The 15,558-nt window shown below is 44.3% G+C and overlaps 1 protein-coding gene across 7 annotated transcripts in view; it reads right to left on the bottom strand.

Annotated features, from left to right (window-relative positions):
• The window catches only part of MYO7A (myosin VIIA), a 114,029-nt gene that overhangs the window by 73,196 nt on the left and 25,275 nt on the right, over positions 1–15,558 (bottom strand). For 4 of the 7 annotated variants that reach the window (XM_071815626.1, XM_071815753.1, XM_071815688.1 and 1 more), the window contains exon 1: positions 1,046–1,616. The exons of 1 other annotated variant lie outside the window; for it this stretch is intronic. In XM_071815626.1, coding sequence (XP_071671727.1) covers positions 1,046–1,177 — 132 coding nt within the window. In that variant the 5' untranslated portion in view covers positions 1,178–1,616. Of the gene's footprint in view, positions 1–1,045; positions 1,617–15,558 lie in introns of those variants that run through there. 2 more of the 7 variants (XM_071815781.1, XM_071815819.1) reach the window with 1 other exon arrangement.

The following is a 15,558-nucleotide window of genomic DNA, read 5'->3' as shown; positions in this document are numbered from 1 at the left end:
TCCCTGATCATCAGAAAATCCTTCTGACACCTCAGCAGCTGCGTAAAAATTGGTCTCAATCAAGAAAACAAGAATTGTATTTCTTTTTTTATCTCTAATTTTGAATGACTGTAAAAGCAGCCTGCTTCATGTGTTCTGTTACCACACAGCTGAGATAAAAAGGCAATCTGCTTTCCCCAAGGTAAATTGATACTCTACTACCACTAAGACAACTCCTGTGCTTCGCCTGCCTAATGCACAGAGTGCTCGTCCCCTCAAAATGCTCTTTCTAAAGACATTAAAGTGCTCTTCTTAATGCTGGTGGAAAAAAAGCCCGAGTCTTATGGGATGGGCTAAGCTGGTAAGCTCAGAAAGGTTTGGGGGGTTCAAAAATAACATCACTTATTAAGGCTGCCGACCTATTTCCTTCCCTGACTTTGATGAATTTGATATAAACCCCATGGAAGTCTGTTACACTCCTTCCACTGATGCAATCACCTTCAGATCAGCCCCAAAAGCAGGAGATATATTGGGGATTTCAGGGCAAATCAGGGTGATTCATGCATTTGCCAGCTCGGGTGGACTGGTTTATCAGTTGCATAACCTGCTTCATGCCTGGACTGATGTAGTTCATTTTCCAACACACAAGACAGAGTACTGGAGAAGTGAGAATGCCACCAGTCACTTTACAGCTTCAACATGGTCCAACTCTTCCTCCTCAATGCAGCTTCTGGGTGCAAGTGTCCTTCTGGGTCAGACCCTCAGGACCTCACCAGCTATGGGCAGTGACAACCAACCAGCAGCACAAGAGGAGGAAACACCATGATGGGTGCACACACAGATCAACACAATTCATGAAGAGGATCTTTAAGAGGAGCTTTTGAATGGAAAGGGGAAGAAGGTTGCACCATAGGGGAGCTATGGTGCTTGGGGGAGAATGAAGACTCAGAAAGAGGTGAGAGAAGCTGGCACAAGCAGTATGAGGATCCCAGTAAATAGTGACCCCAATTTCAAAGTAGTCTGAAAGTTTCTAGCCATGCTCAGAGCTTGGGACCCCCTATCTTACCGCTAGAATTGTCGTGGGCTTCAGGGCCTGGTTGACGTTGCGTAGTAGTGTCCATTTGCCCTGGTCTCTCTCCTGATCTTCCACCACCTCAGGGCATGGCTGCACGAAAACAACTTTCTTCCTCTTCAGCATCTCCAAAATCTTGCAGTGGTCTTTGTCCCCCTCTCTGCTTTCTACATATGTTCCACCACGAATGCCAGAGTACTGTGGCTGGTTGGCTTTAGACCTCCAGTGTGACCATGTCTGCTACTTGCAGGACACCCCTGTGACCTGATTCACAAAGTGCCTCTTGGCAAAGGTCTTCCCCTAGGAGAAAAACTTCTGCACACTAACCATGGTCCTCCACTGGCCAGCTAGCATGCTTGCTCCATAAAACAGGTTCTGCAGGAGTCTCAAAACAAACTGAACTACTTTGCTTCTCTTCACTCAAATTCTTCCAGTCTCTCCAGTAAGGGGTGATACTTCATTGGAGACCTGAAGGACACCGCAGCCCCCTGTTCTGGAAAAATGACTGCCGGATTGACAGGAAAACTCTTCATTTCCCTGTGACTTCTCTCTGTTACCTTCCTTTCTTAGTGAAATAACCGTCTGCCAGCTTGAGGACTTTCAGCACAGAACACACTCGAGTACTTATTAATCCACAAATGCAGTCAGTCCCCATGCAACACATGGCATTTAATTAACCTAATACCTTTACATACCAAATTAACCAAAGCGCAGCGGGAACTCAAAACCAGAGGCCATCTGCATTTTCTTTAAACTGATCACCTTGGGTAGATCCATAGCAACTGAATTTTAAATAATTGAGAGGGAGGGTGTTCGGAGCAGCACAGCCTCTGTGCCTATAGGTGAGAGGAGCACCTGGGCTGTGGGTGAAGATGTGCTGAATGTGAGGACCACGGAGATAATGAGGTCGGCACTAACTCTGCACCTGGCTGCTCTAGAGACCCACTTCTGCAATCTCTCCTTATGTGCAGAGACGATCGTTCTTATAAGGACTAATCAGGGCTGCTGACCCAATCAGAAGAGCATGAGAAATTTTACAGTCATCCCAGATTTACTTTTTCCTGTCCTACCTAGATGCACTAGAGATTTCTCATTTTCATCTAGGAAAGGCTATTCTGCTCATTTAGAGAATTTAAGACTACTCTACCTGGCCTCCAGTCTCTTCCACGTAAATGTTGGATCTAAATTGGTGCCATTTATACAGACCAGAGCAATGCATGACTAGATAATGATGCAGCTGCTAAGCTTCCCATACCATTCTCATCACTATTTTAATGCAAACCTCTACTGATGCCTTAATTCCATGGGGTTTTGAATCCATTCATCTATGATGCAGAGGATATATTCTTGATAGAAAGTTATCTAGAGGAACAAAGGCTTTATAGGTCCCCTTGATGGGATACAGTCACCAAGAACAACCATAGATGATGGCTACATCAAATATACCAAGCTACTTCTGCTCATCAGTGAACAGCAGTGAGAATAGTGAGGCAATCCTTCCTTAAGGATTTAATAACTTTGTAGGCTTAAACTATATTACAAAGCCCTGAAACAATAAGGTGTCTATTTCTTGTAGCTGGGCAGATGATTTAAGGAAGAGGTCGAGTCTCACAGTTAAGAGTGCAGGTTAGAGATGAATAAGATGGATGTCTACAGTCCACCATAGGAGCAAGAAAAAACGTGCATGAGATGCAATAGTAATGTAGGGAGAAGAAGACACAGATCAAATGTAGCCACCTCATGGGAGATATCTATCTCCAGCATGACCTGAACACATGATGCTGTAAGTGGCTGCATTTTTTGCTCCTCTAGAAAGTACAAGATAAATGTCCAATCAAAGCTAATAACCAATGAGAGGATGCATGTAGAAGGAAGGACTGGATAAATAAATGTCAAGGTGCCTATAGGATGGGTTCTATGGATTTGAGCTGGGTCCTGCTCTTTGCTCATCAGTACAACTTTCCTCGCTGCTGTACCACGGCAATCGGAGCAATGTGGGAGCAGCAGATCTGAGAAATAGCAGCCAAAGTATTTATTTCATTTGCACTGGAGCAAACATTAAGATCATTGCTCAGCTACACCCTGTACCATATTCCTGAGGCTGTGTATCTCCATGTGCTGCCAAAGAGTAAACTACGGAGCAGAGGAGCAGAATGATTTGCCCTAGGTTTATCCTTGGAGTAAAGTAATGATGGAAACCCAGAGGGCTATATCCCGTCTCTGTAGTCCTATTACACTAATTTGCTTATTTTTTCCCCAACACTGAGGCTGCTGAAGGTCTCTCATTTCACACATTTCCACTGCATATTTTTTGCCTTGCTCCTTTGCTCGCAGGAGATTTTTGCGAGGACTCATTAGAAGGTGTCATGTGTGTCAACCAGAGGCATTTGGTGTTAGCAGGGCTGTCTGCTGCCTCCTGGAAATGGGAAATCCCATCCCTCCGAAGGGATGACCTGGCTTGGAAATCAGCCTCCCTTCTGTATGCATCAAGGGGCAGAGCAACAGCATCAAGCCACCTATCACACGCTTGTTCTAAGGGAACGCGCTATGCCTTATGTGGGAAACGAATAAACACACTTAGGACAATGAGGGGAGGGACACGATGGGGGAAAACAAACCTTCAGCTGGCTGGCAGCCCATCAGCAATGCCATCCGGTTTAGATTACAGCTCCCCGGGGTAACATTAGACTCTTCGCTGCAGAGACAGAAGAGCCACGCTGGACCCTGATCTGATGATTTACTGCACCTCTGCAGCAGCAGGCACAGCTGGGATCAAGGTTCTGATGTGATACACTTTGTGCACATGAATAGTAGTGAGGGGAAAATGCTTATCCTAAGGAACTGATTTTACCCAGGCAAAAGGTTTATGCAGCTGCCGAGACCTGAGCTTCTGTTAAGTGCTACTGTGCTGGTGTGGACCTCACTGCTGGAGAAAAAAGGGAAATACAGCCTGCAGGAATGACCCTCACAGCAGCTGAAACAGCTAATTTAATGAAAGTCTGAGTTTCTTTCTCCCATCCTGTTTTTTAAGACCCAAAGAAGATGCAGTAGACACTGCCAGAGCTGAGGAGGTGTTCTTGGGCTGGTTGTTTTGCAGCTACCCCTGAAAAGTTGAGTTATTCAGTGGAACAGCTTAGGTGGGGCTCAACTAAGCCAGTGCATGTGTCTGAGCAAGACATCCAGATCTTTGCTAGATGATCATTGTAGATCCCTTCCAACTGAAATACTCTCTATTCTTTCTATTCTATTCTATTCTATTCTATTCTATTCTATTCTATTCTATTCTATTCTATTCTATTCTATTCTATTCTATTCTATTCTATTCTATTCTATTCTATTCTATCCTATCCTATCCTATCCTATCCTATCCTATCCTATCCTAAATTATATTCTATTCTACATTCAAGGGAAAGAAAGAGGCACTTCTACGGTCACCTCTGCACAAAACAGGTATTTAAACTAGGTCAGATGATACTGACCTAAAGGAGTGTGTGAAGAGGACAATTTGTGAGCGGAAATCTACAGCACAGGTGCCTAAATCTGGCTACTACCTCTAGCATGGATGGTCCTAAGGGCTGGTATTCAGGTAAATTGCTGAAGGATACGGAAAATGACTGGTTATCAGTGGCTGTCCGTGAATTCAGCAGTGCTTCAACAATTCCTCCCTGCTCATTAAACTTACTTTTCTAAAACAGAAAGATTGATACCCTGCAGAATGGCTGTTGATGCATCAATGCACCATGTGGGCCAAATGTGATCTCTATGGGCCATATCTCTGACAATTGATGTAAAACAACCTGTTTATGCAGCTTTTTGTGTGTGTGTGTGGGGGGGGGGAGGTTGGTTGGTTGGTTTTACAAACAGGCATAATCACATACCCAGGTCTCCAGAGAGCTAGATCTGAGCTGAGTCCTTTACTTCCTGACTGCCTGTCTCTGAAGCAGAATATCCTTAGTGCACACAAAAGTGCAAACATAGGCTTTCCCCCAGCTCCAAATTTCAATGTCATTTGGAGAGCAGACTGAAATCTAAATGCATTGGTGCATCGCAGCATGTTATGCCAGTGCAGACTTCCAACGGCTACCTGAATCCTTTGGGTAGTACGATGTCAGCGCTCTACTAAAACCACATATCGCCTCTAGATATCACCTATCTGATTCAGTTCAGCTCTCGATTACATGGGTGTACCCTGCTCAGTTAATGGAGCTTCTCCCGGATCCACAGCTGCCCAACCCAGAGGAGAACTAGGACAGCTCATCTCTGTTCTTCGCACTCATCTTTAGCTGTGCAAATGCCACCAGCATCAAGAAAAGGTGGGAAAGGAAGAAAAAGTTTGAATTTCTACTTAATGACAAACTGAAGTGCAAGAAGAACACATGCTGGTAGTCAGTAAGCCTAACAAATTTTCTGTTTCATAAATAAATAAGATTCTCTTCCAATTTCTTGTAGCACATCAGGTACCAGCTGTCAGCCAAGGTAACGTGCTACACACAAAAGCTTTCTGAAGCAAAGGGAGAGACGCAAGAGGAATTGTTAAATAATTCAATAACCAATGCACTGCTCACTCATCCTGTAACTTTGATACTGACAGGAGGGAAAAAAAAAAGCCAACCACAAATGTGGTACCCATCCCAACATCTTCCCATTTAATGCTGAGGGGATAGTCAAAGACTCCTGGAGCAAAAATGATGGATTTAATCAGGTTTCCAGGGGCACAATACAGCGTGGTGCAACAAAGCTCAGCTCCAAGCGATGTTTGACCTCGTCCTTGGCTTTTGGCAAGGAGCTTGTTGTTGACTTGTTTGGGACCTCTTGGCTCAGGAGCGGATTTTAAGCATGCAGACAAACACGGAGATAGAAGATTTAATCTGTGATTCCTACGGCATTACTGTCGCGGGAGAAGCGGAGAATCCCTCAATCCGTTGACGTTACAAGCAGATTAAGCTGGCCCTGGGTGTCACCCACCCAAACACCGTGCCAAAGCCCCACGTATCAGGTCTCACACAAAAAAGCCTGATGGTCACTGCTTGGGATGTGACTGAAAAGAATTTGCTAAGACGCAGAAGTGGAACAGGAAATGAAGACTGAGCCTTTGAGCCTCATGTCTGGGTCCTGTCCTAAATGCAAATAGAAGAAATCCAAAGGCAGACGACAGAGCAATCATAAAATGTACAAATCTGGAAAACTGGAGAGGGGTAAAATAAAACCAGGCAGAATTAGAGTGGGTAAGAACACATAATTTAGTACTGTTAGACTGAGACGATGTTGCACTGGTTCCACATTGGAAGCTCTCGGATCTGTTCTGAATCTGCCAACAACAGCCACCCCTGTCCCCCAAACAACTGAGGGTACAGCTAAGAGCTCCCTAGTTTGCAATAGGAGGCACGGTGGAAACCACTTGCCTTTAGCCACCCAGAAGCAAATATTTTGGAGATTTTCCTTTAAAGGCATATTGTTCTGTGTATCAAGCTTTAGGAAGATGGGACTAAGGGAATGGCATCTTCAGTGAGCACAGTTTGGGAGGGATGCTGGTTCCAGCAGGTCCCTATGGCAGGACAATACAGCTGTGTTCTTCCATCCCTTTCTTTGATTTGATCCCATGGTGAACTGGCTCAGGGAGTCAACCCAGCAGCAACATTTTCATGTCTTTTTGCAAAGCGTTTTGCTGGTTTAGGCCCTGAACTGGCTCATCAGGCCATCAGCAGAGCCCCAGTGAAGGAGCAGAGAGAGCAGCAGGAATGTGCATGGCCAAGGGAGTGGAAGTGCTGCCTATGCCAGTATCTGAAGGTGGTGAGAGCCTGGCCCAGGTTGGCCAGAGAGGTGGTGGATGAACCATCCCTGGAGACATCCCAGGCCAGGCTGGACGGGGCTCTGAGCAACCTGAGCTGGTGAAGATGTCCCTGCTCATGGCAGGGGTGGCACTGGATGAGCTTTGAAGGTCCCCTTCCAACCAAATTATTTTGCGATTCTATCTGCTGTGGCATCATCAAGTAGCATTGTTGGAGGCTCTGCCTTGCTCATGGATGAGCTTCATTTCCCAGGTGAAGGCAAAGAGATGTTTGATTTGATTCATGAAAGAAGAGTCACAGTTGATGAGCACGAGAGCTGCAGAACTATGCAACAGAGGGAGCTAATCAGGTACTAATACTTTCACCCAACATTCTTCTGTCTCTGGGGCACACAGAATTTTCAAGCTCACAATGATTCGCAAAAAGGACACAGTTTGAATTCCCCTAATAAAGGGGAAAAATAAAAGAAAAAATAAGATCACACACAGAAATGCAAATTGGAAGAGATGCTTTTCATCCTGGCTCAGAAGGCCTGTTCAAAGAAGCCAGAAAGCAATGACATGAATTCAATTGTTTTATCTGATTTTATTCCTGGGGAAACAAAGCAGGATTTTTCCACCATATGAGACAAAAATCTCTTTCGCTTTTCATACACAACCTGTCAAATTCTCTTTCAGAGTTTCATCTTTCATGCTCTGTGTTCTTAAGGTTCCTCCTTCCCTCCTCCCTGCCTTTTCTCAGCCTCACTGAGATCTAGTCTGCAATTAGTTCCATGGTACTATTGTAATCTGCCCAGCTATTCCTATATAAACAGGAATGTAAACAAAGTGCAAAGATGTGCTTAATCCTAGTAAAAATGTATTATTTTCCCATATAGGAGTAATCTATACTCATGTAAATGCAGTTTTCCCAGTAGAAATGTGTCTGTGCCAAGGCTCCGCATTAGCCAAAGTGGCATTGACATGTCTAGACAAGCCCTAATGTTTAAAATATCGTGTCTCATCTTCAGAAATATTGAATGAAAAGGGAGTAATGCTGCTTTTCCTTCACTGAACAGCACTGCCCTTTATTACACACTCCCTTTGATTATCTGTGAGGGTTGTCTTGGTTACTGAGGAGGGTGAGGGGGTCTGGAGGAAGGTTAGTTTGCAGCTCAGTCAATGCTATCTTGAAGGAGTTTGTGATACAACTGCTTAAGGGAGAAGTGGACTGCGCCAGGGATGTGTTTGAAAAGCCAGTTCCTGAGAGGAATGAATGGCAGGAGGAAGCAAAATAGAAAACAAACAAACAAAAACATGCTGGCAGTGCTGATGATGCCATCTAAAATGTGATAGTGGTTTTTGCTCCTTAGGTGCCAGCCACAAGGATGCAAAGATGCTGGGATACAAGCTGTGTCCTTCCAAGAGGAGAAAAGAGACTCCCAGATGTCAAGAAAATATTGAAGAGTCATCAGGAAACAGATTTAAAAAACCCAGTCCTACTAGTATTTACGAAAATAGAGCAAAATCATCCATATTTTATTGCTTGCTTCATAGGTTTGGAGAGTCCAGGGTTGGCTCCATGCAAGACCACCCTTGAGACGGAAATGCAGAGCAGGATGGTAATCACAGCCACTTGCCTGGATTCTTCAAACCCCTCTTGCCTATTGTGGTTGGAAAACTTCCCAAATTGTTGGTGACGGATCCCTCTGAGGGAAGAGGTGGATCAGTCGCGGAGCTGCGCCATGGGCTCCCAGCAGCACAAAACCAGCCCCATCTGCTGTAACTCTCTGGAATTACCAAGTGCATCAGGAGGTTTCTTTCTGGTTATTTCTCCATGCATTTTAATTAAATTTTCATGCCAATAACACCCTAAGCAGAATGAGGAATGAGAGAGTGCATTTTAATCCCAAATTTCACTTCATCACAACTGGGCTATGGAAGGTGTGGAATTCCAGAAGGCTCTGGAAGAAGGGTGGGAACCCCAGAGGACAACGGGGTTGATTAAGGGTCTGAAGTCAGCAAGTGCAGCCAGACAAACCCTAACCTAAAGGTTGCAAAGAGACAGAGTGGAGTTTTTAGACTGGCACAAGATGGTAGAGATAGGGACAATCATCACTATTCAAATCACAGTTATAGGTGGCAGATCCAAGATGGTTGCCTTGTTGGATCAGGGCAGGTACAGATGTGCACTGTGGATGCCTTCAAACCGTGAGCTTGGGACAGTTTTACAGTTAATGGTTTATAGTCCATTGGGCCCATATTGAAGAGACTTCACTTTCAGAGAGAAATCAGAAGCCAGAACGTGAACATCAGTCCTATATCATAGAATCATGGAATAATTTGGGTTGGAAGGGACCTTCAAAGCTCATCCAGTACCCCCCCTGCCATGAGCAGGGACATCTTCACCAGCTCAGGTTGCTCAGAGCCCCGTCCAGCCTGGCTTGGGATGTCTCCAGGGATGGTTCATCCACCACCTCTCTGGACAACCTGGGCCAGTGTTTTATCACCCTCAATGAACACACAAACACACAAACCTGCTTCAAAATCTAAGTCCCACCAAATAATCACCAGCCATTAAAAACAAAGCAGTAGCCACAGCTTGAAAGAGCACCTTGGACCTATGTCATACAAGAAATTTTTAAGGAATGGCAGCTGGTAAGATTTCTGTAGGGATTAAACTTTCATATGGACATCCTGAACTCTACTAGCTAGAAGAATGAAAACACAAAAGAAATAAGCTCTGCATGCTTTTGGGGCAGCAACTAATTATTGTATTCTTGGTACTTCTTAGCTTTCTCATGGATATTTTATTACATGGACAGTCCATTCTGCATATGCTGCACAGTGTAAGTAGGGGGATGTGGCCTCCAAAGTGTTTTTGTCTCACGTTTTCTCTGCTTTACAATGAAAAGGGTTACATTACAAATGGGTTTTGTTAAATGTCGCTCCTGGAACCAAACTTTTATTTCTGTTGTGGGTTTGCAAGGTGTCCAGTGTGGCAGAGATTCCAGTTCAGCAACAGGCAGCTGGTTGGTGCTCATTTGAAAACCTAAATCACGTAAAGGGAAATGAATTCTCGTGAAGAATGCTCATCAATTTTACACTTGTTTTGAGAAACACAGTAATTGCCATACAGCCTTGATTTTGAAACTGCAAGTGTATTATCACGTAGATGCAGTAATTATGTGAATGTTTCTGTAAGAAACGAGTTGACAGAGTATCAGCATGGAAATATGGTTAATGCCCCCATTGCATTTTGCTAGATGCAAATGCTGTCAAACTTCAAGCATCTACTTAATGAGAAAGGGCTGCCTGTCGCCCTTGCACTGAATCTAGCAATTTTATGGGGTTAAAGGGCAGCAAAATGACTTTATAAAGTGATTTGCAGATCATGAAAATGCAGTGTGTGACCTTAGGAGTCATTTGCCAGCAACGGTGCTGGCAATAAAACGCTTGGCCGGCCGATAGGAGATGAACATAAATTGCTCACGTTGCATTCACATCGGCTGCACAAAAGGCTGCCGAGTTGTAGTATGCAAATCACTGGCACTGTGTCCCAGACAGGCAATTTTCCTCAGTCTTAAAAACAAACTGAATTTGGCTCTTTCTTCTTCAGCATGCAAAATAATCCAAGTTATTTTTTCTCCTGTGTTCTGTAGAGATACTTCTTTTAAAATGCTGTTCCAGTCCAAAAATAAGGAGACACACACTAAAGTCAGTAGGGAGTAGGTTCGGCAAAAAGCTATGGAGGTAGAAAGGACACCTGGAGAAGTTATGAAGTTGGATGAGTGCTTGGAAGAGAGAGGCATTAGGGACTGCTAGCCAAATAAATAACATCAGACTTGGGAAAACCTGGAGCTGAAAGCTCATAGGTGGAGGCCAGAAGATTGTCTGAAGAACATGAAAATATTGTGAGGGAATTACACTGTACGCTTACTCATCTCTTGGTGTTCACCAGCAGTTGGTTTGGGTACAGAATACTAAATAGGACACAACTGGGTCTGAACAAATGTGGTTAATTATTTCATATAAGTTCCCAACTACAGCACACTGTAGCTCTGTTCAAAATTCTATCACAATTTCTGTTCAGGAACAGAAGTTATCATCATTTATAGCTGGTGACGTTTTCTCCTTTCACAGAAGTGCCTACTGGAGGATGAAATCTTCCTAGACTTAATATTGACCTTTCCTCAGTGCAAAAAAGCATCTGCACTCCTCAGCCAATGCTGCCTGCCTGTGCAGAGAGCAGGAGGGTGGTGTGGGAAGGGCAATCATAGAATCACAGAAGGGTTTGGGTTGGAAGGGACCTTGGGTTGGAAGCTCCCCCAGTGCCACCCCTGCCATGAGCAGGGACATCTTCACCAGCTCAGGTTGCTCAGAGCCCCGTCCAGCCTGGCCTGGGATGTCTCCAGGGATGGTTCATCCACCACCTCTCTGGCCAACCTGGGCCAGGCTCTCACCACCCTCAGTGGAAAACATTTCTTCCTCATGTCTGACCTGAATCTCCCTCCTTTAGTTTAAAGTCATCACCCCTTGTCCTATGACAACAGGTCCTGCTCAAATGTCTGTCCTCATCTTTCTTATCCGATCATTTTAAGTCCAGAAAGGCCACACTAAGGTCTCCCCGGAGCTTCTCTTCTCCAGCTGAACACCCCAACTCTCTCAGCCTGTCCTCCCAGCAGAGCTGTTCCAGCCTCGCATCATTCCTGGGGCTCCTCTGGCCCCTCTCCAGCAGGTCCATGTGTGTCCTGTGCTGAGGACCCAGAGCTGGACCAGCACTGCAGGGGGGTCTCACCAGAGCAGTTATTTGCAAAACTCAGACCCCCATAGATGGGGTCAGAAGGCAATTTCCTCAAATGACAACAGTCTAAAGCACAACCCCTGCACCAGCCAATCAATACTGCTGACCACTAGACCAATATCTGTAAATATACCCAGGAGTGGCAAAATAGAAATAGAAAAGCATCAGCAAACAAATTTCCAAGTCCCACTTCACACTTATTCATCTCATTTCCTCACTGCTGAAATCCCAGTAGAGATATCCAAAGTGCCAGCTGGCTTACCAGCGTGTCCTGGGCTATTTCACTCACAGCATTCAATTTACTCTGTTCTTAATCATATTTTTTTTTCAGAACAGTCTCCTTATGTGCATTCTAACAAACATCCAAATCCTTCTGTTCTGGTCACATTTATGAAACAACTAAAAATAGATTTACTCCTCCAAAATTCTTACTGGAAATCTTCCCTAGAGAATGCGATTTCACCAAAACCTCAAATGCAACAGGAACATCGTATAAACAGAACTTGTAATGAAAACTCTTGAGTTTGGCTAAAGGCTGACAGCGAGGCTATCTTTTTGACATTCTCATTGGAATTCTGTCTTCAAGGTCAGCTTTTAATTCCAATAAAATTATTGTATTTATTGACCAGGCAATGACATCTCAGCAGATATTCTCTGTACTCCCAGCTCAACTTTCTCTTGAGAAAGAAATGCCATTTCTCAATCTGTGCCTTTGAAAAGGTCTGTTATTGCTTTCCTTCCCCAGGGCCCCAGTATCTGCACACCGCTTCTTGAACCTGATTGTAGAAAGCCAGAGCTCAGTTGTTTTGTTGGGTTTTTTTTAGGAAAATAGCTATCGAATCTACACTGTGCTAGAAACGATGCTGTGGCTTGAAAAAGGAATGAATTTTACACCATAAGGCCAACTCTTTCACTAGTGTACATCTGTCACATTCCACAGATGTGCCTGTGACCCCAAATCCATGAAATGTTGAGGGCTTCCTCTTTAATGTCTTGCTGTTGTTTTCCAGTTTCACAAGGGGAATTTGATAAAGAGGAAGGTCATGTGTAACAGGGAAGAGCTGCCTATCTGCTGCACAGCCATTCGTACAAGAAGCAGATTAAAGTCATGGTCCCACACTCCATTAAGGATGTCATGTTGCAAACATTTCTTACGGCGGCCATGTTGGCTTAAATGTCAACTTTTACCCAAATCCCTCCAACTGTCACTCCTTATATCCCATCTGAGAACTGATCTGTGTAAAAATAACAGCAATAAGTAAAAAATAATAAATTATGCTCAAGGTGTTTTAAAGTACTTGTAAGTCATATGATTTTGGTGAAACTATGGACAACCTGATTCAGTCAACAGCTGTATCACACATCTGGGAGGAAGTGGAGGGCAGACAGAGGCAGGTGGGTGTGCAGGAATGGAGATGGATGGGATGGGATGGGATGGGATGGGATGGGATGGGATGGGATGGGATGGGATGGGATGGGATGGGATGGGATGGGAGATCCTCTGCTCTGTTCTGTTTGCACAGCTGGGATGAAGATGCTTCGTCCCCTTATGAACAGCAGTCAGAGGCTCAATGACTAGAGTGGGGACCAAGGGAAATCAACCCTTGTGTTGATCCCTAGCAGCAAGATAAGATGTGCGTGGGATGGGGTGGGTGGGAATGAAGGATTTCCGACCTCCCACCCTGAACCTCACCCTTACAAAGGAGTTGCTGGAAGGGCTATCAGCCACCGGCTCCACCGACTTGGCACACAATGGCCATACGAGGTTCAAGATTCATTATAGGCTTTTTCTTTACAGAAATCATATCCAAACAGTGATGCTTCTTCAGACTCAGGTTATAGAATCATAGAATTGTTCAGGTTGGAAAGGACCCTTTAGATCATCAAGTCCAACCATTAGCCTAACACTGCCAAGTCCACCCCTAAACCATGTCCCTAAGAACCTCATCTACACATCTTCTAAATCCCTCCAGGGATGGTGACTCCACTACTTCCTTGGGTAGCCTGTTCCAATACCTGACAACCCTCTCTGGGAAGAAATTTTTCCCAATATCCAAACTTAACGTCCCCTGGTGTAACTTGTGGCCACGATGAATTAGATGGCTTAAGGGAAAGAGGCAGTTTGAGGGGCTGAATTTCAATCTTCTTCCTCCAGACTTCAGGTCTCAGCAGGTTAAATCCCATCTTTAAGGACTCTGACAGACACAGAGAATTTACCATTGGGAAGACAAGATGATATGTGAACTGCTGTTCAAGAGCTGTCCCAAGGATGCAGATTTTCCCTGGGGAAAGCTAAGGTTTCAAGATCAATTAAAAGTAAATTTTCTTATCGAGTCCTTTGAAGTTTCCTGTACTCTCAAACAAATGTTCCATTGACTGGGTATTTTGCTACTGCCTCTTAAAAAAGAAAAACTAAACTCACCCACACATATAACAACTCTCACTCCAAGCCTTCTCTATCTTGAGATCAAATAGATTAAGGTTTCAGTGCACATACTTTGGGGAAGGTGGATCCTGAGAGCTTCTCTAGGTATCAAAAAGCAGGAATGAGCGTGTTTCAGACAGCGTTTCTAAGAGGCAGGGCTGAGATTGCTCACCTTACCTTTATTTGACATCATGCAATTTATATTCTGCAGCCATAGCACTGCAAGAACATCTCCCTAGCCTGCAGCTTCATTTTCTGCACACAGCTACCCCGGCACTTTAATTGTCCCATAAATTTGATGGAAAGGATTTGATGCAGGGAGCTGTTAAAATGCCAAATGTCTTGAGCACTGCAACTAATGAATGGCTCCCAAAGATTCACGTTTCAATCTATATGCAAATGTGCCCTTTGGTTGGCTTGTGCTGGACTTCTCATTGCTGCATTACAGCTATCCAGGGAAGCCTCAGACTCATAGATCAGACAGATACAAGGCATAAATGGGAGAAGACTTAAATTATTCAGTGTTTATGAGGAAGAGAATCCAAACACTGGACTTATGCTTTGCTTTTTTATAATAACATGATTACAAATCAGCCCTGAGAAGAGCTACAACAACGCTGATTTTCTCCCCCACCCCTTTCTTCTTGCTAACAAAATATATAGCACAATGAATCACTTAGCAAAGCTGAATGCATATTATTCAATAACACCCCAAATAGTTTATGTCAGCTCCAGGTAAGCCCGCTGCTCACAGACCTCAGCTGGGAGATGTCTGCGAAAGGACTGAAAGATTAAAAAATCCAGTCTCTGCTGTTCTTTCTCCCGCTAAGGGAAAACATCCCTGGATCATCAAAATGATTCTCTGTAAATGCTGGTGGTCACAAAATCTATTTCTGCTCGTTAATGAACTGCACAAACCCCTTTCACCTGCAGCGCAATGTGCAATTCTGAGCAAGAAGAAATTGCAATGTGCAGTTTCTTAGCAAGAAGAAATTAAGCTGGAGGAGGTTCAGAAAGGGCTGCTACTGTCACAAGAGGGCTGCAGAGCTTGTTTTGCAAGGGGAAAAGAAGTATTTTGCAGGATTTGGGTCAATTCTGAGTCTAGGAAGGAAAGTGATTGCTCTCTATACAAACACCTGAGAAACAGCAAGAAGGGGAAAGGACAATTTGAGCTATAAGCCAGTCCCAGGACAATAACAGCAAGACACCAACACCCTCAGAAAATAGTGACATGAACATATCAAGGACGGCCTTATTTGCATAGGACTCATTTTGTGGGGTTTAAAGGTGAAGCAGTGTTGGAGTTTTTCTGCTCAGAGAAATGTCAGAGGTGACCCAGACTTTGCAGAATCGATGGTTGTAGAGAAACGGTGAAGTTTTGCATTGTCCCCAAGAGTCACACCACCAGGAGCACTGCTGAGCCAGGAGAGCAAAGCTGAGGTCTGTGACCAAGCCTTGACTCCTGCAAACTTCAAACTAGGCACCTTCCTTGCTCTGATGTCAAACTAAAA

This window comes from Patagioenas fasciata, chromosome 1 (assembly GCF_037038585.1).
Source record: "Patagioenas fasciata isolate bPatFas1 chromosome 1, bPatFas1.hap1, whole genome shotgun sequence".
Classification (NCBI taxonomy): Eukaryota; Metazoa; Chordata; class Aves; order Columbiformes; family Columbidae; genus Patagioenas; species Patagioenas fasciata.
Note: the sequence above shows the minus strand (reverse complement) of the source record. Positions and strands in the feature narration are given on the sequence as shown.